This window comes from Juglans regia, chromosome 10, assembly GCF_001411555.2.
Source record: "Juglans regia cultivar Chandler chromosome 10, Walnut 2.0, whole genome shotgun sequence".
NCBI lineage: Eukaryota > Viridiplantae > Streptophyta > Magnoliopsida > Fagales > Juglandaceae > Juglans > Juglans regia.
The window spans coordinates 21,760,059-21,787,954 of record NC_049910.1 but is presented as its reverse complement, the minus strand read 5'-3'; the positions used below and the strand labels follow the sequence as shown (position 1 = coordinate 21,787,954).

The 27,896-nt window shown below is 35.9% G+C and overlaps 1 protein-coding gene across 1 annotated transcript in view; it reads left to right on the top strand.

Annotated features, from left to right (window-relative positions):
- LOC109005606 (tRNA (cytosine(72)-C(5))-methyltransferase NSUN6-like) overlaps nucleotides 1-27,647 on the top strand; it is a 37,520-nt gene extending 9,873 nt beyond the window's left edge. The window contains exons 5-13 of the mRNA XM_018984614.2: nucleotides 7,159-7,296; nucleotides 12,740-12,802; nucleotides 13,892-14,013; nucleotides 23,323-23,555; nucleotides 24,126-24,339; nucleotides 26,013-26,113; nucleotides 26,499-26,580; nucleotides 26,903-26,964; nucleotides 27,193-27,647. Coding sequence (XP_018840159.1) covers nucleotides 7,159-7,296; nucleotides 12,740-12,802; nucleotides 13,892-14,013; nucleotides 23,323-23,555; nucleotides 24,126-24,339; nucleotides 26,013-26,113; nucleotides 26,499-26,580; nucleotides 26,903-26,964; nucleotides 27,193-27,307 — 1,130 coding nt within the window. The 3' untranslated portion in view covers nucleotides 27,308-27,647. The remainder of the gene's footprint in view (nucleotides 1-7,158; nucleotides 7,297-12,739; nucleotides 12,803-13,891; nucleotides 14,014-23,322; nucleotides 23,556-24,125; nucleotides 24,340-26,012; nucleotides 26,114-26,498; nucleotides 26,581-26,902; nucleotides 26,965-27,192) is intronic.
- Nucleotides 27,648-27,896: the final 249 nt, after the last annotated feature.

Genomic DNA, 27,896 nt, shown 5'->3' with positions numbered 1-27,896 from the left:
AGGACTCAACGCATGTCTTGAGGGGAGGAAGACTTCCCGGCGGTGTCTTCTGTGGTGGTTTCCGGCGAGGTGGTTGACTTGGTATGAAGAGAAGTGCTACGGTGGCTGTTGGGAAGTGGTTTCTCGATTTCTACTATGTAGCAATGGTTTGAAGTGTGGGAGAAAATCTTGATTTTGTTGGGGGGTTCTGGCCGTGAGGTATTGTGGGTTTGGTGATGGGAATATTGTGAGGAAGAAGAGAGAATTTATGGAATGATTTTTGACGTGAGTTGGTCTCCCATTAGGAAACTTATTCAACTAGGAGATAAATGCTGAGAGATAAACACTAAGGCATATGGGCTTGAAGGGTGGAAGAATCCCACTAAACACAGACTCTATCCCAACATATCCAATAATAGTCATACTACTACTACTAATAATAATACTAGTAAAAATAATAAAAATTTTAAATTATAAAATTTTAGTTTAGGACCCATATGTTACATTGACTCATTACACTTGCTGCATAAGAGATGTCCGTTCTAGTGATAGTGAGATTATTCAACTTCCCAACAAGTCTTTGATGCCTTTCTGGATCTCCAAACAACTCCCCTCTCTCTTTTAAGAATTTACTATTTGGGTCTATAGGGGTGTTAATAGGTCGAACATGCCGGTTTCATTAAGAAGGTCAAGTACATATTTCCTATGAGATAGGTTGATACATTTTTTAGATCTACTAACTTCAATCCCAAGGAAATATCAAAACTTGCCCAAGTCTTTTGTCTGAAACTGATCATGTAAAAATTGTTTTAGCCTAACAATTCTAGCAGTCACTCCCAATAATTACATTGTCGTCCACATATACAACCAACAAAATGTGACCTGCATCACTATGTAGGTGAAATACAAAATGGTCTTTTTGGCATCTATGAAGACTAAATGCCAATATAACATCAGAAAACTTCCCAAACCAAGAGGAGATTGTTTCAAATCATATGATACTTTTTTTAACTTACATACAATACCTCGATACTTCCCCTGAGCAACAAACCCAGGTGGTTGCTCCATATAAACTTCCTCATGCAGATGCGTAAATGCATTCTTAACATCCAGTTGAAATATGGGCCAGTCTAAATTAGTAGCAAGAGAGATCAACACTCGAACAAAGGAGATTTTGGCAACTGGAAAGAAAGTCTCATTGTAACCAATGACATATATTTGAGTGTAACCCTTAGCAACCAAGCGGGCTTTCAGACATTCCACCGAACCATCAGGATGAAATTTGATTGTTTTGTTTTTTATAAGTAATAATCTATATCGAATAGAATGAAACTAAGTAATGTCCAAGTACACAGGAATTATACAAAGTGAGACACCAAATTACATTCTAGTAAGCTGAAAAGAAGACAGAAACTCATGAACATTCTCACCCTTCAATACAATAGCAGAAAACCACTGTAAATGAGAGAATACAAATAAATTCCAGATTTCCCCCATTGCACGCTCCTTCTTGTTAAAACACCTATAATTTCTTTCCGACCATAAACACCACATTAAGCACAAATGTATCATTCTCCACATTGCTGCTAGTTGAGCTCTATTATGTCTCTTGTTCCAGCATGCTAGTAGTTCCACCATACTCTTAGGCATTACCCAACTTAGCCCGACTCTACTTAGGATCCCAACCCATAATTTCCCAGCCACCTCACAATGTAAAAGCAAATGATCTATCGATTCTTTATTCCTATTACACATGAAGCACCACTCCGTGACCACCATACCGCGCTTCTTTAGATTATCAACCGTCAAAATCTTCCCAAGTACAGTTGTCCAACTAAAAAACGCAACTTTAGACAGCACTAAAACCTTCCAAATACTCTTTCACGGAAAGAATGTGGGTTGTTGGACTGTCAAGGCCTTGTAAAAAGATTTAATAGTAAACTCTTTTCTCCTCATGTGAATCCACAACATACGGTCACCCTCATGACCTCCTAGCTTTGCTAAATACAAGTAGCTATAAAAATCTGGCAGCTCTTCAAGTTTCTAATCTTGCGCATTTCTAGTAAAAGTGACATTCCAAGTACATCCAAGAAACCCTAAGGAGACCGCTGCCATCCACCATTGCCAGCGAGTGACCCCTCACCGCCGTCACAGACAAAGCCGACAGGCCCTGACGACTTTGTTGAGGGCCGTTCGGTGTTGGTCCTGAGGAGAGAGAAATTCCTACGAAGTGAGAAAACCCTAGATCTGCCGCCACCCACCCTTGCCGGCGAGAGATACTGCACCCTTCGTCATAGATAAAGCTGACGGACTCCGACGACTTCCCTGAGGGCCATCCGGCGTCGATCCACCCTCCGGCGACCTAGATTTCTCTGTGTCGTCTCTCAGAGTACTCCGGCGACCCCCACGACGGCTCCGTTGGTCTTGTTGGCGACACAAAACAACTCGACGTTTTTCGGCGAGTCTTTTGGGAGTACTCCGGCGTCAAGCAGTGGTCTTCAGCCGTAGTCTGCACCTGTCGTCTTCAGTCGTGTCCCTGTGTTGCAGATTTTGATTCTTTGAGATGACGAATGGTTGTTGAAGGGGGGAGTTGGTCAGTATGGTTTCTTCTATGGAGTTGGTCATAGAATCTAAATCCCTTACATTGGTGAAGGAGGAGAGCATGTTGGTCATCACTAAAAGGAATTGAAGGGTGATATCTATGTTGGTTCTGGGTTTAACAACAATACAGTGGCTGGCCAAGGCTATGGAAGCGTGCACAAAAGATGAGAAACAAGATTTTTTCTCTATTGTTCGAGAAGGTAGATGCAATTTCACGGTGCATCGCTGCTCCAATGCTCGAGAATGTTATATGGCGGTGGAGGAGTATGGAGGTGGAGGGAGGAGGAATTTTATTTTCATTCCTGAGGAGGGGGGTAGTGGTTGGAGAAGGATGGGGGAGCTGTAGGACATGGCTCTGTTAGGGAGCTGCGTAGCTGACATGTAGATGGCGTGGCAGAGAGGGAGAACTTGGAGGTGCATAAAGACCCAAGTACATCCTCGGTGGTGAGGCGATCCTATGATGTAGCTCTAAGGACGGGTCAGGCTTCGGGGGTTCAGAGTGAGGGGGGTCTACAAATCATGCCTTAGGACCAGCTTGTCGAGATGCACAATTCTTTAAACGAGATGGAAACTCAACTTGGCGAGTTGAAGGCAGAGATAACTATCTTGTCTATGAAAATAGACTGGCTTTCAGTTGGAGGCAACATGGTTGTAAGTAACAAGATAGGCCCGAATCCTTTAAACTCATAAAAAGGAAAATGGAAGATCGGATTCGGCCCTATACCTATAACCAGATCCAAGAGAGTATGGCGGGTCAAAAGGAAATTTGGATTATTTGAAGCAGGGTCTACATCAGGTATCGGTGTAGAGACATAAGTGAAATGTCATTTATCTAATGTAACATAGGATGGACCGATGGTCGGTATTACACCCTTGATCCCCGAAAAAACTTTGGCTCCCTCATCAGAGTTGAAGGAAAATGGTGTACAGTCGAGGTCTGAAGGAGATGTAGGATCCACTATCACCCTAGAGGTGTAGGGACTTGCTGTCACCCCAGAATTTCCAATGGAGAGAACCAATGGAGTTGCTGGAGAACCTATGGGTTCGGAGTTGTGCCTTGTGTAGAGTTAGGTGTGCAGTTGGATACTGTGTCTGAGGATAACATTGCTCCCCTGGTCTCTCATCCTCCAATAACGGATTGGATTTTGCCTAAAGTTAACGAGATTCAGCAATTTGTGGGAATCTCACATGGAGGATGTGAAGATCAATTTACAGAACTAATTACTGCGATTGAGGCAAGTCACGCGCTTGAAACCAAATCAAGTTTCAAGAAAAGTAGGGAGTTACAACGTCTTTTTTGGGCAATCAACTACGACGCTATGGTTGTAGCTCAACTAGAGGGAAGTCTAAAGAGAGGACATTGTGAAGATGAGAATCAAGGGGTTGGGTGTTCAGGTAAAGTTTTAGTTCTACGGGAAACAAGGGGTTGGAGTTGGGTTTGGTGTATTTTTGGTTTTTTTTCCACGTGCTTTTTGGGTCAAGAGGGGCTTTTTGGGTCATTTTGGGCAAGATGTTTTCTTGTATACATTTGGTGTACTTAGTTTTTCCTTTTAATGTATATAAATTTTTACTTATATATAAAAAAAGTGACATTTCAAGTTACCGTCCCATTTGCACGACACAACAATTCTAAAATTGCAACTTGTTGATTTCCAGCCATGTTAAATACAACTGGAAAACAGTGGAAAGATGGCTCTCCCCACTACAAACATCGAACCCAAAGCGAGTTCTTGCTCCATCACCAACCTCAAACTTAGGCTAGGTTTGGATAATAAAACCATCTCTACCCATTTTATCTCATCTTATCTAATCATTACAATTTTCACAAATTTTCACATAAAATACAATAAATAATTTAACTTTTTCAAATCCTAAGACATTAACAATATTAAAAAAAATATTCTAATAATATTTTATTCAACTTTCAACTTTCATCTAAAACTATTCATCTCATCTCACTATCCAAACCTCACCTTAATATGTTTTTCAAAAGTATTCCACCACTTTCTAATAAATTTCTATATGCTTACTTTATAAGACCCCCTACCTTCCTTAGAATACCATCCCCTCGACGTAGTACCATACTTGTGATCAATAATCTCTCTCCACAACGAGTTCCCTTCCATTTGGTACCTCCACAACCACTTTACAGCCAATAGGTTGTTTACTAGGTGGTAGTGGAACAACATCACATCTCCCGTTATGGTGAAGGGCATCCATTTCATTTTTTATAGCTAGCATCCATCTCAGATCAAATAAAATATCTTGAACTGTCTTAGGAATAGAAATTTTTCAAAGTTGAGAAGTAAAACAGGAGAATGAAGGAGATAAGGCATGATATGAGACAAATTGACAAATCAGATGTTGAGTAACACAAATTGACAAATTGACAAAACCTGGGCCAAGATTATGAATATAGCAAACATACCCAAAGATTTTTGGAGGAAGGGAAAATGGTGGAGATGAAGGAAACAAGATGGAGAAGGGAGAGGAACCATCGAGAACTGATGAAGGCATATGGTTAATAAGGTGACAAGCAGTAAGAACACCATCACTCCAAAATCGTTTAGGAACATTCGTGTGCAGTAAAAGTGCTTGGGTTACATCTAACAAATGACGATTTTTGTGTTCAGCCACCCCATTTTGTTGGGGTGTATAAAAACTTGAGTTTGATAAACAATTCTTTTGTTACTTAAGTAAGTAGTAGAGGCTTACTTAACCCCAATTCTTTTGTTGGGGTCGGGTCTGATGTACTTTGGGTTAGTTTTTTATGGGCTTTTTGGGTCATTAGGGGCTTGTTGGGTCATTTTGGATAAGGTGTTTTCTTGTATACATTCAGTGTACTTGGTTTCTTCTTTTGATATATACAATATTTTTACTTATAAAAAAAAAAAAAGTAGTAGAGGCACTAGATTGATATTCTCTAGCATTATCAGAATGCAAAACTTGAACCTTTTTGTGAAATTGAGTTTTTTCTTTCCAAAATACTTTGAATATGGAAAGAAGTTTAGATCTTGCTTTCATCAGAAACTCCCATGTCACACGAGAGTAGTCATCAATAAATGTGACAAAATACTGAAACTTGTTTGATTTAGGCCTCGTTTGTTTTCAGAAATGAGATGAGATGAGTTGAGATTAAAGTTAAAAAGTTGAATAAAATATTGTTAGAATATATTTTTTAATATTATTTTTGTTTTAGAATTTGAAAAAGTTGAATTGTTTATTTTATTTTGTATGGGGATTTGGAAAAGTTGTAATGATGAGATGTAAGGTTTTTAAAGTTTCCAAAGTTTTATGTTTTATCTTTGAAAGCAAACCAACCTTTAATGTTGATTGGTCTCCATATATCAGAGCGAACCAATTAAAAAGGAATCGATGCTCGTTTATCAACTTGAGGTACAAAAGACATACGATAATGTTTACTAAGTTGACATGCTTCACAAGAAAATGGAGACACATTTCCTAGATTCCTAACTTGACGCTTCAAAAGGGAAAGAGAGGGGTGACCAAGGCGACAATGCCATTCATCAATAAGCAGATGATGAGGAGGATGTAAGGGCTCGAGTGGGTGACTGTTTAACATCAATATAATTTAAACCACTAGCTTCATGCCCCGTACCAATTTTGTTTTCCTGTCTTGAGATCCTGAAAGACACATGAAGAGGGATAAAAGTTCACTAAACATTAAAGACTTTAAGTAATCTTACTAATGGACATCAACCTAAAGGGAAAACTAGGAGCATATAGAACAAATGACAAGGATATAGAGTCAATGAGTTTAGTGGATCCAATGCCTGTAACTTTAGCAAAAGAACCATTAGTGAGAGTAACACTTTTTGAAGATGTCAGGTATCTAACTTAGAGAAAACAGAGGACAAACCAGTTAGATATTCATTAGCTCCTGAATTAATGACCATGGATCTTTAGTGGATGAGACAAGACATGTGGACGCTGTACCTGAGTGGGCAAGAATAGTTTGCAAATGACTTGATTAGCGGATCCAGATGGTTTACCATATAGATCCTAACAATAGTCTACCGAGTGGCTAGTGTGACCACAATGGGTGCACTTACGAGATTCTCAACCTCGAGTGCCATTACTTTGGCATAATGTCCCCCACGTGGACCTTTACCACCTCGGCCTCCATGCCCACCAGGGTGAAGATCATTGAGGAATCAGGGTGAAGATCATGTTGAGGAGTTGATGCATGGTTATCATAGATAAAGGAAGGATTGCTGATTCAATTTAGGACAGGTAGAGCCATTATAATAAGTAGTTTCATGAGTTTGAACATGTCTGTCGATAAGCTTTGTAATGTTCATTCTAGAATCTAGACTGCTAGTAGTTATATCGATTTTATGCTGGACTTAAGTCTCATGTTTTTTCTTAATGTCGGTTTTTGTTTATTAATAGGTATAACTTATCAAAAAAAATTTTATGAATAGGTTTAAGTATTGCTGTATATGTTCTCTCGTCTTTTGCATGCTTTAGGTTTGAAAACTTAAAACTTTAGTTAAGTTACATTGTGCAAAGTTGTTCAATATTGTGGGCTAACACATGCTATTATTATCATTGCAGATGCATATTATATGGAACGAAATGGCCTGTATATCGGCCAAGGAAGAGCGATGATGTCAAGGGCTGGGATGTTCCGTGCTTTAGAAGGAATCGCTGTGGATATGAGTGATAGAGTATTTAAACTGCCTTCCTTTCATGGTATAATAGTTCATTCCTTACAAAACTTTTTACATATTTTTCCATATAATAAAATAATTGGGTGTGTTTGGTTGAGGAAAAATTTGAGAATGTTTGAATTTTTTTAGAATATCTTTGAAAAATGTTTAGATGTGTTTTTGTTCAGTTTTACTTATATAAAAAAAAAATGTTTAGATGTGTTTTTATTGGGTTTTGGGAAAAGTAGATAGAAAAAACTGAATACAAGATTTTTATGAGATATGATTTATATTGGGGTTTGGGAAAGTGGGTAGGTAGAGTTGAAAAGTTGTTTGAATATAATTTTATTCAGGGCAGTTATTTTTGGTTTTTGTAAAATCCTGTTTGGTTTTTGTGTTTTTGACTTTTCATTGAAATCTGGGCAAATGATTAGATGAAAAGTTGAAGTAGAGAAATTCTTTAAGATTGGAAGATGTTTGGATTGAAGGTGATTTTTTGTTTTTTAATTTTTTTTTGATAAAACCCTTAACCAAACTGGGCTATTTATTGTTAGCTTGGACAAGATGATTTGGCTCCCTTTTCCTTTTAAAATATATTTGTCATGTCTTCTTGGGTGTATATACACATCCTTTGACAGTATAAACTATAAACTTTACTAAAAGTTTCTTGCTTTTCTTCTTGTTGTATAGATATATTTTTGATAATTCAGTTTGTATTTAGATGTCTATCTATATTCCCTTCTACCAATTCAATGTCCTCTTAACTAAAGTTCCGAACAAGGGAATACCATTTTGCATTCCCTCCAAACTAAACTCCCAAATAAGGGAAATGATAGAATATTAAAAAAAAAAAAAAATCTCTTTTTTCCATTCCATTCCCTCCTCCTAAACAAGCCAAGGATGCCTAGGATTGCGAATGAGCAGGAGGCTTCAATGACTGAGTTAATGGAAATTTTTAATGGTCCATGATGGTGGAATGTCAGCTTCATACCCATGATTGGGAACCTGGGGCCATCACAAAAGCTTTCAATTTGCTGTACTCATCAGTAGTTAGTAATTCCGAGGTGAAGGATTTCCTCTCAAGTTCCCGCCACATTTATAGCTCTCATTCCTAAGAAGATTGGGCTTTTGAGGTGAAGGATTTCTAGCCTATCAGCCTTGTGAATGAGATATATAAGATTATTTCTAAGGTGTTTGCCAATCGTCTAGGAGAGGTTTTGGGAAGGATCATTACAAAACCCCAAAATGCTTTTGTTAAAGATAAGGCAAATTCTGGATTCAGTTCTCATTCCTAATGAATGCCTAGACAGTAGGCTAAAATCTGGTCAGCTGGGAATCCTATGCAAGTTAGATATGGAGAAGGCGTATGATCATGTAAACTGGGAGTTCTTACTATATGTGCTTGGGAGGTGCGGTTTTGGGGAGAAATGGTGCTCGTGGATTAGATAATGTATTTCTACAGTGAGGTTTTTAGTATTTCTGAATGGTTGCCCAAATGGTTACTTTAATAGCTCTCGGGGCCCAAGACAAGGAGATCTTTTGTCCCGGCTCCTATTCCTTCTTGTCATGGAGGCACTTAGCAAAATGATTCTAGCCTTGGTGAACAATGGTTTTATTGAGGGATTCTTGGTGGATGATCCTAATAGGGGCACTATTAACCTATCTCATTTATTGTTTGTAGATGATACACTTATTTTTTGTGAGGCAGAACAAAGCCAAGTTCGAATCAAACATTGAGGGCATTATTACTTTGTTTTGAAGCGGTATCCGGCTTGAAATTGAACTTTGATAAATTAGACATGGTGCCGGTGGGCAATGTTCGTAATATCAGGCAACTGGTTAGTATCCTTGGATGTAAAGTTTTCTCGCTTCCCATGAACTACCTTAGTCTTCCTTTGGGGGCAGTTGCAAGATTTATATCAATTTGGGATACAATGGTGGAGAAAATTGAACGCAGATTGGCAGGTTGGAAGAGGTTATGGCCTTATTTGTTTTCACAACTCCTCTCATCTAATCATTATAATTTTTTCTAATTCTTACACAAAATAAAATAAGCAATTCAACTTTTTCAAATCTCAAAACAAAAATAATATTAAAAAAATATATTCTAACAATATTTTATTTAACTTTTAACTTTAATCTCAACTCAACTCAACTTATTTCATCTCATCTGCGAAAATAAATGAGGCCTATATCTCTCGAAAGGTGGTAAGATTACCCTTATTAAAAGTACTCTTTTTAATCTACTAACGTATTTTTATCTGTATTCCCAATTTCAGGAAGTGTGGCAAACCGTATTGAGAAGCTGTATCGTGACTTTCTTTGGGGGTGGGATAGGAGAAGAATTCAAGTATCATCTAGTCAGGTGGGACAATATATGTTCTCTAGTCTCTTTGGATGGGTTGGCCATTAGAAATTTGAGGATCTTCAATCAAGCCTTGCTTGGGAAGTGGTTATGGAGATATAATATGGAATCGGAAGCCCTATGGAAGTTAGTGATCAATTGCAAATATGGAGGCATGTGGGAGGGATGATGCACTAGGGAGGTTCACTGGGGGGAGTGAGAGTTTGGAAACACATTCGAAGGGGGTGGGGGGATCCTTAATCGGCATACTAGAATGGTGTTGGGCGATGGATCTAAGAATAAAATTCTGGACTGACCTATGGTGTGGGGACCAAGCATTAAAGGATTCATTTCCAGTAGTCTTTATGATGGACCTAGTCTAGTGGAACATGAATTTCACTAGAGCCGCCCAAGATTGGGAAGTTGGTAGCATTGAAGAGTTCTTTGCTCTTCCATACTCCATGAGGCCGAGAATCCAAGGAGTAGACAATATGTGGTGGATTCCCACCAGTAAAGGTACATTCTCGGTTCGCTCTTTCTATGTCTCTTACACAACCACATAATACGGAATTCCCAAGGTGAAAGATATGGAGAAACAAGATGCCTCTCAAAGTGACATTTTTTGTATGGACAACAACATTAGGTAAGATCTTGACAACGGATAATCTACGAAGACGAGGTGATCATGGTAGATTGGTGTTGCATGTGTAGGAAAAATGGTGAAATTGTGGATCATTTGTTGTTGCATTGTGAGGTGGCTGGAACGTTATGGAATAAAGTGTTTAATAGAATGGACTTAGCTTGGGTTATGCCAGTCACGGTGACAGAGTTCATGGCCAGCTAGATAAATCTACTAGGTCTCCCACAAATCGTAGCGGTGTGGAAAATGGTCTCGAGTTGTATCACGTGGTGTTTGTGGAAGGAGCGAAATGACCGGACATTTGAAGACAAAGAGCGCTTACTAGTATAACTTAGATTATTTTTTGTTAGCACTCTTTTTCTTTGGGCCATAGCTATAGATTTTTGTGGCCTCGATTTTCATGATTTTCTTGTCTCTATTACTTCTCTCTAAATAGGTGTGACCTTTTGTATACCATCTTGTGTACTTGAGCCTATTAATATCAATATAATTGTTTACTTATAAAAAAAAGTAATGAAGAGGTAGACACAATGCTTCGAATTTCCTCTAGGAAAGCGAAATTCTGTGTGAAAGATGGCTTCCATTTGCCTACTAGGGTGCATTTGGATGGAAAGGAACGATTAGAGATTTGAAGATTTCTTTTTTGATTGGTATCGAGTGTCCAGGAACAGCGTTCCGACTAATCCCGGGGGTGCACATGCCCTCGACAAGGAGTTCCCGCAAGTGCACCTTGGGTAATTCAAGGGAAAAATCCCTTAGTCTGATGGCCCCTAGAAATTGTTTGCACTCAAGGGGATTTGAACATTAGACCTGGGGGGGAGCATATACCTAAGCCCAAGGCCTTCACCACTTGAGCCAACCCCTAGGAGTTAATTATAGATTTGAAGATTGGGAACGCTCTTTGGATGATCTTAAAAGTTTCTTCTTCAATGCATTATTTCTTTGGCTTATAGCTATAGACTTCAATGGACTCAGTTTTCATGACTTCCTACTATCTATTTCTTGCTCCTAATAGGGTGCATCTTTTGTTTGTTTATGTTCAACTCTTTAATTCTTATTCTCTTATATACATCTTGTGAACGTAGGCTATGCCTTATTTTCGTATTGATAAAGTTTGTCTCAACTATAAAAGAATTGATTTTTTTTCCTTTGATCGTGAGTGGAGTTATTAGTAGATTTTTTTATAGTATTTTAAATTTCATTTACACTCACCCTCGGGATTAGTCGGGAATTTATTTCGGCAACTTGGTGCCAATAAAAAAGAAAGTCAATTAACACTAGAAAGGGGCAACCCAAGTACAAAAAGGTAACACACTAGAATATGGAGGTACTAGCCTCCAAGCTTCCATGTTGCAGTGACCTGGATTCTGACTCCTCCAAACAGCAAATAACTTCAATGCCAAAAATATTGGACATCAAGGCCTGAACTTCTCTGGCTACCTAACAGTGCAGCAATAAGTAATCAGCTGTTTCCCTGCTTACACATGCAACACCAATCCATTATTGATATTACGTTCTTCTCAGATTTTCATAGTAAGGATTCTCCCTTGCACACCAATAATAATTACGAACAGTGAAATGCATTTTCTATAAAATAAGCTTATAACAATGAGAGTTTGGTTGGAACCTACAATTATAAAGAATCTTTTTGTTTTCATAAGCACAAAATTATAAAGCATCTGTAACAATGGAAGGGTAAATCTAAAATTATATTCAGCATCTCCAAAATAATCAATGTTCGGAGCTTCATGCTGTACTAATCCAGCCCCCCAAATAAAAATTCCTAGCTCTGTCATTGGGAAGTGCCCTTTGTCTTAACTTCCTTGTGTAATGCAGGATATGGTTTTGGCTTGAAAACATAAGGGGGTTATCCGTGCATGTTTGTACAGCTTCATGCAACTACTACCTTCTCTATCAAGCGTTTGAGCTCAATTTGTATGGCAAATGAACAAGTTTAACTGAAATACTGTAGTGCCTCCTGCCTTTTTCATCTCCTAGAAATTTTAAATTGTTATAATGTCTAATATAATTTCCTGGAATGGTATACTAGCTTTCAAGCCATAAACAACTTGTTTTCAAATCGTTTTAATCCTAAAATTCCGCTTCCATAGTTGAAAGACCCTTATTTTCTGAGCCTTGGCCACCGTCAACTTATCAACTTACATCTCTAGAGCTGTCCTACAATTATTTGCCAACATAGTAAGGATGGGAAAATGAAGTATATGTCTCCGATAATAAATATGTATCTCCCTTCTCGCATCCTGCACTAGTTCTTGTAGACATCACTTAGGGTTATCTTCTTTTTCCCTTTCCACTTCAGCATTACCGTGTGATCATTTATCACCTCCTTACAAGATGTTCTAAAGTACTATTCTTTTCCCCTTTACCGTGTACTTGTATTTCTAATAGATTGTTACTTTCAAGGTTTACTTTGTCTTTTCCTGGAATCACTATTTGTTCTTAGTTTTAGACATGCTGATGTTGTTTTGTTTTGATCCCCAGATGTGCTCGAGGGTGAAATTTTTCTTCAAAATCTTCCGAGCATTGTTGCTGCTCATGCCCTAGGTACCATGTCAAATTTATCTAAAGTGATTTGTTTGCCATTTTGTGATTCTCGGTATAGGATTTTTGGCGTTCATCTTCTAACTTGTTTCATATAACAAGGATATTATACTTATAAAAAAAATATAACAAGGATATGAGGTGTGTAGCTCAAAACTTGCCTATTAATAGTGAAGTACTACAATGGTCGCTTCATATATGGTTTAGAAATTAGTCACTGAAGAAACATTATGCTAATTGATTTAGTAATAAGAATTTGAATCTAAGATGAAACTGACCTATTCTGGGAAAAAAAAAAAAAAAAAAATACAACCGTTGTAGTTTCAAAAGACCCAATATTAGATCAACAAAAAAAGACCCAAGATTTTTTTTTTATAAGTAAAAAGAGTGGGGAATTGGTAGATCACTTGCTCTTACATTGTGAGGTGGCTGGGGAGTTATGGGCTGGTATTCTTAGTAGAGCTGGGCTGAGTTGGGCTATGCCCAAGAGTGTGGTGGATCTATTAGCATGCTGGAATAGATCTCATAGTAGCGTCCAACTAGCAGCCGTGTGGCGGATGATTCCTTTGTGCTTAATGTGGTGTTTATGGTAGGAAAGGAATGATAGGTGCTTTAATAACAAGGAGCATGCAGCGGGGGAAATCTGGAACTTTTTTGTATTCTCTCTTTTCTAGTGGTTTTCTGCTATTGTATTGAAGGGAGGGAATGCTCATGAGTTTTTATCTTCTTTCTAGCCTACTAGATGTAATTAGGTGTCTGACTTTGTATACTTCCTGTGTACTTTGGGCATTGCCTAGTTTCATTCACATCAATAAAGATTATTATTTATCAAAAAAAGTAAAGACCCAAGAAAAATTTCAGACCTTTATTTCCATCAGAGGAAAATGGCTGTGCATTCAATGACTCTTTAAGTGGCCATAGAAATTCTCAAGTCTCATTGAATGTATTACAATAATTTTAGCCATCCAGGCCCAGCCCTTCATCATACATAAAACAAACTACTCTCATCACATCCCTACAGCATTTAGCTTTTACGTGATGCTCACGCTTACTTTTAATGGACTCTTTTAAATTTTTCTTTCTATGTTTTAGATCCCCAGAAAGGTGAGCGAATACTAGACATGTGTGCGGCACCAGGAGGGAAAACAACTGCAATTGCAATCCTCATGAAGGATGAAGGAGAGGTTGTTGCAGTTGATAGATCTCACAATAAGGTACATATTTTGAACGAGATTTTTCATTGCAAATGCTATCATGTCTGTCCTTATCATATGATAACTAATAGGCACTAGGTTGTTGCAGTTGAAGGAGAGGCTGTTGCATTAAAAAAGAAATGCTATATTAATAGGCTGTAAATAAATATGATAACTTGATACAAGACCTTTGAATGCAACCCCAAAGAGCTTTGACCAGATTTCAATGCTTTGACGAATTGAGTTCAATCGGTATATATGGACTACTTTTATTTATACAAGTAAATAAGCAAATTTTATTAAAGAGCCCGTAGGGGCCAAGTACACATGGCTTATACAAATGAGAGCACCCGATTAAGGAGAAGAACAAAAATCCATAATTACATAAAAAAAAAAGACAAGCTATTATTGTTATTGGTGGCCTTCTGTTTATAGAGATTTAACCAAGAGATTTTTAACACTAGCTGGTCTCTCTTGATCTTTAAAGTTGTGAGCATTGTGTTGCCTCCCCAAATAGCCAATCTGAAACATCCCATCCCCTCTAGGGTTAGGAATGCTACTAACATTAAAAAACAAAAAAAGAATAACATACAAGGCAGGTAGAAAAGATCACATAAAAAAAATCAAACTTTGTTAAATAAAAGAGAGTTTTTATTGCTCGGGTCTTGCACTAATTCTCATAATCACTTATTAACGAAATAAACTTTGGAATAAGTCTAGGCTCGTACTATACTTAACTAAGCTTTTCCCTTAAATCATCATGCATAAATTAAACATAAATATTTTAGGCATTTTCGATGTATATTCCCGGTGTACTTGGGCTATGCCTTTTACTATCAATAAAGTTTTACTTTTACTTAAAAAAACATAAAGATTTATCATACATTCGTTACATACAATCCATCAGTCATACAATTACCTCATGTGGACAAGGGTTGGCAATCTTGACGATGATGATTCCACCCAAGCCTCAGGTGAAATCCTGTAAAAACTGATATGGACATCGCTAGGTGCACAACTAGTGAGCCATTTCAGCGTTGCCATCCGCCCCGTTATCCATCATTAGTTATCCATTATCGGTCATCATTCATCATGCAATTATTTAGTCACTTTCTGTTTTGTTTCTTTTTCATTTCCTTTTCCTTCTCTTTCTTTCATTCCTTCAATAATATTACTACATATACAAGTCATGACAAAATGGAAGCATACAATCATATCCATTTACATTCACATGCTTTTATGATAAAGGGTATATCGATGCGGCTATCAAGGAATAGGCTTTGCATATAATAATACTTAAAGATATGATTTGAGCAATGAGCCTTTCATTTATTAAAAAAAAGCACATTCATAATCATGTAATTTAGACGTAAAGCAATTTCAAAAGAGCGTGATTGTATTCACATATATAATTTGGAAAATATGTGTTTTGAAGTGATCATAATTACTTGCCTTGTAGCTTTGAGCAGTGATTATTCTGTTAGATAATTGCCTATTTCAACGTACACATAATATCACAGCTCGAATTAGTCGGTAAAAATGATTGATAATAGTATATGATATACATACCATGTAGAAAAGTATAACCTTAATTTTATTGATAAGTAATCGAAGATGTTATTAAAAAGAACTCAGCCTGAGTACATAGAAATTATATATATGCTGTCCAAAGGAGCAGATTCTTGAAGGAAAAAGTTAGCTCTTCCATCATGCGCTTGTGATCTTCAAAATCATTCATGTCCCTCCTGATGCATCACACTATAACCGTATAACTAATCTTTAATTGATAGAGAGGTCTACTATCCCTCTGTTGTACATAACCCAAGTGAATTGGGCTGGTGAAGTCTAGGGCTGAGCACTGACCAAGTCAAAGTTGGTATGCCCATCCTCCGACTCCGACTTGTTGAATCCGACCTCCGACCCGTGACCTCCAACTCCGACTCCGACTCCGACTCCGAGATACTCATCCTCCGCTCCGGCTCCGACTCCGACTTGACGGAGTGAAGTCGGATTTTGGGCTGTTTTCAACTTCATATTTGGCACGCTTTTAAAAAAAGAATTTTGTGTGAACTTTTAAATTTAATTTTTTTTTCAAAAGTTACAATCTAAAGTAAATTCACTTTTGCTTTAATTTTACTAAAAACATAACAAAAAATAAAACTAAATAAAAATAAGTACCATACTAACATGCTTCAAAAAATTAAAAAAAAAATTAAAAAGAACTAACCACTACAATAAACATCCACTCCCATCATCCATCATCCACATCCAACTAAGCACTACAATAAACATCCACACCCATCATCCGTCAACCACATCCAAAATCATCCACACCCATCATCCACATCAATCATAATAATATTTTCTTGCAACGACTACAACAAAACATTTAGGGCTCGTTTGTTTTCGTAGATGAGTTAAGATTAAAGTTAAAAAGTTAAATATAGTATTGTTAGAATATATTTTTTAATATTATTTTTGTTTTGAAATTTGAAAAAATTGAATTGTTTATTTTATTTTGTATTGGACGTTGGGAAAATTGTAATGATAAGAACAGATCAGATGTTTTCTGAAAACAAACGATGCCTTAAGTTCCAATTTTGACAAAAAGAGAAACCCAACATTTTCTAAGTGCCACCAAATTAAATTTTCCCAACAACAAATTAAATGTTCCAAGTTCTAAGTTGTGCCTAAAAAATAAATATGAAAAAATTTTAGTTAGAAAAATATCTTTGGACCTACATAATATATCAATACAGGAACAAGGACGCATTGGATCAATTGTCTCCCACTACTGGAAGATCATGAAGTGGTGGAAAACACTTACTGCTAGCTTTTGCATGATTGATCAGTTGCTTGTAGTCTTCTACAAAGAAGCTAGCTAGCTAGGATACAAAGAGGACAAGGAAATAATGGTTATAAAAAAATTTAGAAAAAAAAACTGAGACAATATTATTAATGTATGATTTACAATTACTAAAACAGTTTGTGTAGGTTCACAAACTGGACCTACACAAATTGGACCTACTGAAATTATACAAAAAAGTTTTTACAAAAACACAGTTACACAGCCCCAAAAGCACAATACAAACTCATTAACTCAACTTGGGGCTGTTTTACAATCACTAAAACAGCCCACATGTTCACAAACTGGACCTACACAAAATGGACCTACTGAAATACAATAGCCATCCATCATGACGAGGTGCCCATAGATGAGACTGACATCAAACCCCTTTTTTATGTTGGAGACTGACAGATGAATAAATTGAACATAAGGTGTAAGCAGAAAAATTCCTTAATTTTCAAGGGAAAAAAAAAGTTAAAAGGAAAAAGTGCCAAAACACCTAAAAGTTATCCACCAACCATCCAGAATTCCAGATGTTTACAGAGATTCTATGAGTTTCCTATATTCTCATTAATAATAAACTATAAAAAAGTACAAAACAACAAGGCCTGCCTGTTTTATTATCTAAAGGTTAAAGATATTGTGAAGAACACAGATTCACCAATACAGCCCCACTCCAGCCTAATACAGCCCCATGCCAACTCAAATTTACACACAAACAGCACCACATAATACAAGTTCGAACCACAAAAATCACCATTCACAAAAATTTATGTATCATGTACGTTTGTACATAAAAAGTTAAAAATAACCCCAACTATAAAACAATGATAATATAATAAGTGTAATGCTATATACAGTCGTGGAATGCGCAAACGCCGTGCAGTCGCTTTGAAAAAGAGTGGAGTCTACTATTAAAAAATTAATTTCTTTTTATGTGGGTCTCATATTTATTCACTTTTTTCAAAGCGACTGCACGGCGCTTGCACACTCATGACTGCAAGTATCATTTCTCATATAATAAAATCAGTCACATAAAATCAAACAGCAAAAATTGACAACACACAAACAAGGCTGCTCCACAGATCAGTCACATAAAATCAACCAAAATCAGAACATGCAATAAACCAAAATCAATGCCAAATCAACAAGGTGCTGAGTAGGTACTTACTGTGGTGAGTGTGGTGAACCAAAATCTTAGTTCTTGGAGCTTCGTTAGCCTCGAGACCTTGTAAAATTTTATGAAAAATAAAAAATCAAAAGAAAAGAGAGATAGAACACGACGGGGTCACAGACTCACGGGAGAAGAGATAGGTGATGAAGGGAGAAGAGAGAGATAGGGGCTTACGCCTCTTACCAGAAGAGAGAGAGAGGTCTTGTGGTGGGACTCTGAGAGAGAGGCCATGCGGTTGCTGGTGGGATTTTGAGAGAGTGGCTGTGTGGGGAGAAGGGGGGGGGGGGAAGTCGCACCTAGGGTTAGAAACTTAGAACTGAAGAAGAAGTGAAGAAGAAATGAAAGATTTTGGGGAAAGGAGGGCGAATTCAAAAGCTTTTAGGGCTTTAACGTAAAATGGTACCGTTTCATCATATAAAAACGACTAGGGGTGTAATCGGTCCGGTCCGGTTTTGGACAAAATCTAGGACCGAACCGGTATGTACCGGTTTTGTATTTTTCAAAATCAATTACGCACTGGTTACCCTCCTAAACTGGTACTTCCGGTTTTACAGGTTTCCGGTCCGGTCCGGTTTTCGGGTTTTTTTAAGGATAGTGTATAGATTCTATGGTGTGTACTATAATCAGATTTAGAATATGTTCTTCAAGGATAGTGTATGAGTTATTATAAGGCTCAAACGTAGGATATTTAGGTCCAATTCATTTTCTCGCAGATTGATAGTTCCTGGGTTTGGACCTCTTAAGTAGATTCTGGCTTTTGTTTTTGGTTGGCTATTAGTTCAGTCAGGGACTTGAGCTTGTGATAGACCGAGCATGCTAAAACATGGGTTCATCACACGTACAGAATACACACATACAGAAATTCAAATAGAGAATACACACATGACACAATGCAAGAAACATTGTAATGATTTAAGAACACACAAGAAAACCAAACCAGTAGAATCACTGATTGACATCCATGCGACCCAATCACAAAACCCTAATATCACAAACACAATAAAAAACACAATCACAAAAAATCCTAAATTTCGGATTCAAAAACCCTACCCTAATATCACAAAACCCAATTAACCCAATCGACAATAAAGATTCACAAAAATCTCAATATCACAAAACCTAATCACAAAAACCCTAATATCACAAAACCCAATCACAAAAATCATAGTAGGCTAGTTTGTAATTTAAAAAAAAAAAAACTTACCGTGGGGGCATATCGGCAGAGAGACTGAGACAGGGGCCGAGAGAGTTGAGAGAAGAGAGATTGAGAGGCGACATCACGACATGCGAGAGAGTTGAGAGACGAAAAGAATTAATTATAAACCCTAAAATTATATCATCTATTAATAGTTTAATAGTCTATATTAGACGATTTAATTTATTCACGAAAAGAATAGTCTATATTAAACTATTAATATTAGTTAAATACTTATAGACTTATATATTAGTATATTTAATATTAGCCTATTAGTATAGTTATATATTAGTATTAGTTATAAACTATATATTAGTATTAATTATAAATTTTTAGTGATTTAGTATAGCTATATTAGTATAAGTATAATTATAGTCTATATAAGACTATTAGTATAGTTATATATTAGTATTAGTTATAAAATATATATTTAATATTAGTATTAGTTATAAATTTTTAGTAAAAACTTTTAGTATTAATTATAACTATAGTCTATAGTCTATACTAGACTATTAGTATTAGTTAAATAGTCTATAACTATTAGTTATAGACTTATATATTAGTATAGCTAAATAATATATTAGACTATATAATAGTATTAATATTAAACTATTGGTATAGTTATAAGTTATATATTAGTATTAGTTATAAACTATATATTTAATATTAGTATTAGTTATAAACTTCTAAACTTTTAGTAAAAACTTGTAATATTAATTATAAGTATAACTATAATCATTAGTCTATATTAGACTATTAGTATTAGACTATTAGTTATAAACTTTTAGTGATTTAGTATTAACATTTTATGTAATAATTTATAAATTATAATAAGAAACTATTTCATATATGAATATATATAATTATATATATTATATATAAAAATTTCACATAAAAATTTATAATTATACATAATATATAAAACTTATATATATTAATATATATAATATTTTGTATAAAGCTTATATATACAATAATACAAATATTATTTTATATATATATTTTTTATCAACCAGTCCTGTCCCAAAAATCCTAAAATCGGAACCGGCCGGTTTTCACATTCTAAGAACTGGTCCCGGACCAGTTTTCCGGTTTAAATTTATACCCCTAAAAACGACGCTCTTTTACATGAACTGCGGACTAGGCTGACGTTTTGGCTCTTTTGGGCTGGGCTGTTGGGGTATTTTTTTTTTCTTTCTAAACCCTAATTCAAACCCTAAAGGCCTAATCTAAATCCTAAATCAATTTTAATCTATGTTTGAAGCCTAATTATATATAGTTTTTATAATTCTTTTATCACTTAATTTTAATTGTTAGTATTTATTATTAACAATTATTATACTATAGTATTACATGTTATTAACTCAATATAATATTTTTTACTAATTCATAACTTATAAGTTATTCCTATAGTATTTAATAGGCTATTATTATTATAGACTTGTACTTTAGTATTTAATTACATATTGTTCTACTAAAGGATTACATATTATTATATTAGTTTCTAACTTAATTATATACTAGACTTAGTATTCTATATTTAATGTTATTATACTAGTGATTATACATTAGTTATTATATATTAGTATTACATGTTATTATATATTGGACCATTAGTTATTATACATTACTATTATATGTTATTATACTTTTGTTATTATACATTAGTATTACATGTTATTATAAATTTATATATTAGTGTTTATCCATTTGTATTACATTTATTATACATTAGTATTTACACGTTATTATGCATTTTAGTGTTTATACATTAGTATTACATGTTATTATATTTATACATTAGTAATTTAGTGTTAGTGTTACATGGTAGTAATATTGTAATAGTATAATGTTTACACATACTAAAGTAACTAAACTATTATTAGTTAGTTTAGTCTATATATATTATTGTATAAATATATTATTTTATAATAATTAGCTCATGTAGAATAGCATTGAATCTAATTAACTAAATAAGATATAGTTATATAAAAGTTTCATGTTATTATATTTTAGTTATTATACATAATAATTACATGTTATTATAAATTTATATATTAGTGTTTGTCCATTTGTATTACATGTTGTTATACATTAGTATTACATGTTATTATATTTATACATTAGTAATTTAGTGTTACATGGTAATAATATTGTAATAGTATGATCCATATATATTAAACTATTATTAGTTAATTTAGTCTATATATATTATAGTATAAATATATTATTTTATAATAATGAGCTCATGCTAGTATAGTATGATTAATATATAGAAAAACACATACTTTTATAAAATATATACAATATCGGTGTCGGAGTTGGAGTTGGTGAATCGAGTCGGATCAGAGTGGAGTCAGAGTCGGTTCAACTCCACAAGTGTGCCAGCAAAGGGCGTTTCAACGTCGTCACAAATAGGGTCGTTGGATGCTGGCATCTTTGTCCATGCCAGTGTCACAATGCCCCTTGAGGGTGCTGTAGGGCCTCAGGCACCAAATGCAGATGGGGTTGGTACTTCTATCCAGGGTTCATCTTTAGTTGAAAACGGGGGACCCTCCAGGGTCTCTAGTACTTTGGAAGAAACAGTGAAGCCTCTTTTGGAAGATGCAAAGGGGGTTACAGAAGGTAGTGCTTCCCATACCTGTTCTATGGAGGGAGCAGTAGGGTTAGACAAAGTGGCATGACAAGGATTGTCGGGGGGTGGTGCAAAGTCAAGCAATGTTGATGGAGGGGAGGAACCTGTAATGGTGACAGAAACAATGGACAACAACCATATATCTGTCAAGCAACAATATGGCAGGAAAGGAACTAGCAGTTTGTCGTTGGTGCCTCATGTGGGCGAAGGTTTAGAATCAGGAGTGCAGTTGGGTACTGTGGCTGGGGATAATGTTGTTCCCTTGGTTTCTCTTACTCCGTTAAACGATATAGCGGGTTCACCATCAAATTGGGTTCTGAATAAAGTTAACGGGCTTCAGCAAATCCTAGGGCTTTCATAGGGAGAACAAGGAGAATATGAAGACCAATCTAAAGCTCTACTCACTGCGATTGAGGCGAGTCACGCGCTTGAAACCAAATCACATTTTAAGAAAAGCAGGGAGTTAAAGCATCTTTCATGTGCAATCAACTACGATGCTAGCGGAGATAGCTCAAGTCGAGGGAAGAATAAAGGGAAGGCATTGTGAAGACGATCTTGTAGTGGGATGTTCGGGTAGAAGATTAGTTTTATGGAAACAAGGGGCTGGGGTTGGGGAGGTGTGTTACATTCCAATTTGGGCTTGGTGTATTTTGGGTAGGTTTCGTTGGATTTTTGGGTCATTAGGGGCTCTCTTGTATGGGCTAGGTGTTTTCTTGTATACGTCCAGTGTACTTGGTTACTCCTATTGATATATATATATATATATAATATTTTACTTACAAAAAAAAAAAGATTCCTCAACTGTGGTGAGATGCAATTTTCAGTGAGGTGCAATAAAACATTAGATCTTGCAATGAAATTAAATTGGTTCCAAGTGAGGAATGGAGCCACAGATTTCTTTTCTTCCTTCAGCTTCCTGCTTCTTGCTGATACATAGTAACCCATTAATTACGTGGATCCACCTTAAACTTGTGATACCCTGTTTCCAGTCTTATCAGCCACGGTCATCAGTCTTCAGAAGAGCATATCCCTCTGTCTGTGTTGATTCTGGTGTAAGGGTTTATTACACTTATTTAAATTCTAGGCTTTCCTATTATACTTTGTAAAGGCTCAATGGCTTAATGCTACAGTTCCCTTTACATTAGAGTTCTTTTTTATTATTCTTACTACTTGCATTAAATTTGTATCCATGCATTTCATGATTACATAAAAGTTGTAATCAGATCAATAGGTGGGTCCTTGAAAAAATAATAGAAACATGGCTTTTGCTTTAATGGTGGCCTGCTTTTGAAGGAGTAGATTGGTTTTCTTTGCAGTTCTTGCTGATAGACAAATTTAGCTTCCTCCTTTATATTCCCATTGTCCAAATGATATTTATTTTTTTAGTGGTGAAAATGTCAACCATCTATTTTCTTTCCCATTTTTGTTTCATGGTTTGATTAATTTTAACTTTTCTTCTTTTGTGGTTAACTTATAAGGTCCTAGTTATTCAGAAATTGGCTGCTGAAATGGGTTTGAATTGTATAACCACATATAAGCTTGATGCTCTTAAAGCTGTTTCTCGAAGAAATGATTCCTATACAACAACTGATCTCTGTTGCAATGAGAAGAATAATGGTGTTACTATTCAAAGTTCTGACTTGCCAAGTTTGCATTTGGAGAGAGAGTTGACGGAAGGGATGAATGCTGACAAGAGTTGTGAAAATGGCAGGTACATTTTCCCTTATGCTCGATTTACTGAGCTTATTGACATCCAAAAACCCTAGAGAACAATAAGCACCAACTTTTCATAAATATCTTAATTCGTGATGTTTTGTTGCTTCTCTGACTTCTAATCATTGATATATTGAAATCATTTTCTTAAATCCTTGGAAAGATAGCAAATACTACTTGTTGAAATGATTGTCTGTGCTTAACGTGAACTCTATGGCCATTCCTTTACCGTGGATTCATGGTTGGACTGTGCGTAAATTGCATACACTGTCAGTCAACTCCATAGGCAGTTGTTGGGTTGTGACCAGATTGTTTCCTTTTGAGGTGTAAAAACTCAAGCATAATAAATGATCATGGAGGATTGCAACTGAAAAAAATGCACATGATATGTTGCTTTGAATTATGCATTATGCTTCTAGAGTTTGGATTCTGCAGAGTATTACAATGCATATTACCTTGACTTTTGTTATGAACATGTGCAATGTTTCTCTATGGAATTTTTTTTTTATAAGTAAATTTCTCTATGGAAATTATGAATTCATCTCTAATGAACTCACATCCTAGTTAGGAATTGCAATAAAACAGTGAATGAGAGAACTTATGTAAGCAAAGCTGAAATTAGAAAGAATATACGAAGAATGCGGAATGGGCCAGGAAGAAATCAGTGCAGTGGTGGTAGGGCTCAGAATTCGAAAGGTTTCTCTCCTCACAGCTTTGATAGAGTCCTTCTTGATGCTCCGTGCTCTGCCCTTGGTTTGAGACCTCGGCTGTTTGCTGCAGAGGTAGGAAAATCTAATCCAGTCCCAATTTACTTATTATTGTTTTGTGGATTCTCTGTAGTTTTGTTGCCCTGAGTTCTTATGGGTTCGTCATAGCTTCAAGGATTGCTAGAAAGTTTTTGTGAATATGGTGTTGCAAGAAATCATTGGATGGTGACCCAACATGGTGTTGCTCTTTCTATTTCTACTTTTTAGCTCTTTTCTTTTTTTCTATTTATGTGGATCTCTCCTATACTTCTTGTGTGCTGGGTATGACACTTTTTTCTCATTAATAATAATAAAATCTCTATTCTACTTATCAAAAAATAATTGCACCGTTTGCTGAAAAGGAATAATTATATTCTGTTACAAATCGTGGAGAAATGATATAATTATCATTGGGGTGTAGCCTGGGTCATGCATCTTGTTGGAGCATACTTACCCTTGAGCCTTGGCTCAGTGGATAAGATTGTGTGGTCAGTATGAGAAAGGTGTTAGGTTCAAGTTTTATCAATCAAAAGACGAAATAAAAGGACAAAAGGATGGTGAGGTTAGGTGTGGCAGGTAGGTCTGAGGCAGGAGAGTATTTGACATTAGGATTATTCGGCTTGCCCTGACCTGGTTTTTCAGAGAAACATTCTTCCCTAATCTTAGGTTTCAGCTGTGTTCCATAGTGGTAGAAAAGATATTTCTGGCCCTGCTTTTCTAGCTTCTTTCTTCTCAAATGCAAATTCAATCACACGGATTCATTGAGGGCGTATTGTTCTTTGTAATTTTTTTTTTGATCGGTAAACAAATTTTTATTGATCTAAAGAGTAACCAAGAGCCCAAGTATACAGGACATATACAAGAGCAATGCCTAAGCGTGCTAGTTTAGTGAAAGGCTTGATTTTGCAGCCCATCCTTTGTTGCCTTTTTGGATGGTCTTCACGTGTTTTACGTGGAGAAGAAGGTGGCTTTAGTGGGTCATCTGAAGATGCGACAAGAGTTGTTAAATGGGGGATCAGACACTTGGTCTAGATGCATTCGTGATGGTGCGTTTCTAGACATGCTGGTGTATGGTTAGAAAGGATGCTTGAAATAGTTTTTGTGGCTATAGAATTCTGACCAACTAGCTTGTATTTTTCCCTATTCTGTTTCTTTCTTTCTTTTTTGGGTCCCGGGGGTCGGGTGCTGGGATTATTGAATCTATTGAGTCTTGAAGGTGTAACTCTCTTAAATTACGACTGGGTTTGTCAGATGTACACATCCTTGATTTACTTTTCAAATAGATAGTTTGACTACGTTGAAATCTTTGATCTAGAGGCTGATATGTGTGCTAGACAATAATGAAGATGATGATTACTCTCCTAAGGAAAGTGTATGCCTTTTTAAACCCTCTTCAGGCAACATAAAAAGAAGGCATATCAATTTTACTACAACAAATTAGTTTCCAAAACATCTTATTGCCCCCCTGCTTGAAAGAAAATTAGACTATGTGCTAGGGTTCTGTGACTGAAGCCTTCCATCTTTTGATGATTCCAAATAAAATGTTTTATTAAAAAATGTTTTAGTAAAATTTAATTAGATTTTTTGAGTACTTGCCATTCACTATATTATAACATTTAATTTATGTTAGTATTAGGTTATATGTGTTGTAGAGTTTTATTTTCTTTTTAACAATAGCTGGAGAAAATTTAATTTTTTCGTTTTGTCAGGAAACAATTCAATCCTTAAGAAACCATGCAAAGTATCAGAGAAGAATGTTTGACCAGGCTGTTCAGTTAGCTCGCCCGGGTGGAGTAATCGTGTATTCAACGTTAGTATGCTTTTGTCTCATTCATTGTATTAATGGACTATAGGTTGACCCACTTATAAGCTGATAATACTCGGGTGTAATGTTCTTCATCTCAGTAACTAGGATTCCTTAATTAGTTTTAGTACTTGTCAATGTCTATAAGCATGTACTTGTCAATGCAAATAGTGGTTCCCAGTTTCTTACACAATCCACACTCAGCCCACTTTTTGGGGACATTGGTTACACAGTCAATTGCTTGCATATGATTTTCCTAGGGATATATTAACGAAATCTCTTGCTTTATTTATCAAACTAGGTGTATTACATATTATTGGAAACATTAAGTTTGTTGTATGTGTCTCATCTTACCATGACCGAAATGTTTACACTGCGGTTGAATTGCTAGATGTACAATAAATCCTGGTGAGAATGAAGTATTGGTGCGATATGCTTTGGATACATACAAATTTCTCTCCCTGGCGCAACAGGTTAGATTCCAATTCTACTTCTATTTTTAAGGATTCTAGAGATGATGACTGGAGTTAGATTTGATTGTTACAGAATTGACAAATATATTTCTGGGAGAAAGATGACACTGATTTTTCAATCCCTGGAAAAAAAAAAAAGGTTTTGAATATGATATTACACTACATATCCCTTAAACCATCAGTTTAAATGTGATATATATATCATACAGTCATACCAATTGCGTTAGAACCTCTAGTAGAAAATGCGTCATTGTTGTAAAGAAAATAGCAGTAGCATTTTGTACACGAGGGCTTCTATGTGTGATTTTGTAATACCTTTCAGCATCCAAGCATTGGAGGACCTGGCCTTCTTGGTGGTTGTGAATTTCCTGATGGATATATTGAGTAAGTACTTTTGTCCAGTCATATTTTGGTGTGAATGCTCATTCAGGAATGTTTTCTTTTGTGTAGATTGACCTTCTATTAATTTGCTCTTCTTGTGGACAAATTATAAGGATGTCTGCCAGTTTTTCTTTTCTTTTACTCCTACACCACTTAATCGCATGGTGATAACAGGAACTTTTGGTGAAAGGTAATGAACTTTGTATGACTAGTTGCACTGCTTGACTGCAGGGAGTGGCTAAGACCAGGTGAGGAAACGCTCGTGCAGAGGTTTGATCCATCAGGTCCACTTGATACAATTGGGTTTTTCATAGCCAAGTTTATTGTTGGCTCTAAAGACAGCTGATCTCGGGGAAATTCTGCCAACTCTGTGAGGTCATAAACTGCTAGGGTATGTCGTATATGATTAAACTGGCGGACGTGCGTGCACTTTGTGATGTAGTCATGTAGCAGTTTGCTGTGTCTTTTGGACTGACTATCAAGTCCAAATTATCTGTGAGCAACCCTGAAGGTTTTTGAAACACATTGCCTCAGGTTTAGGTGTCATTTTGAAACTAGAACAATCTTGTCGAATGTCAACATTGGAACTAGTAGTAGCGATTGAGTTATGTATAAGCTGAACTATCATTTTGTAGCTTTGAATAATGTGGATGGTTTCTTATAATGTAATATCTTTAATTATTAACCACTTTTTTTTTTGGCAATGGTATACTTGCTCCTCTCTTGGTAGTGGGAGTTAAAACAGAGAGAATAATGACGATGACAATAATAATAATAATAATAATAATAATAATAATAATAATAATAATAAAAGGTTTAAATACAAAATTAGGTGTGAACTTGTGGTTTGTCCCAAAATCAAATTATTCTGTGTTTTTCTATACCTACAAAAGAAATTAGTGTTTTTAGTTTATTTAACTTTTTACTTCCTGTGC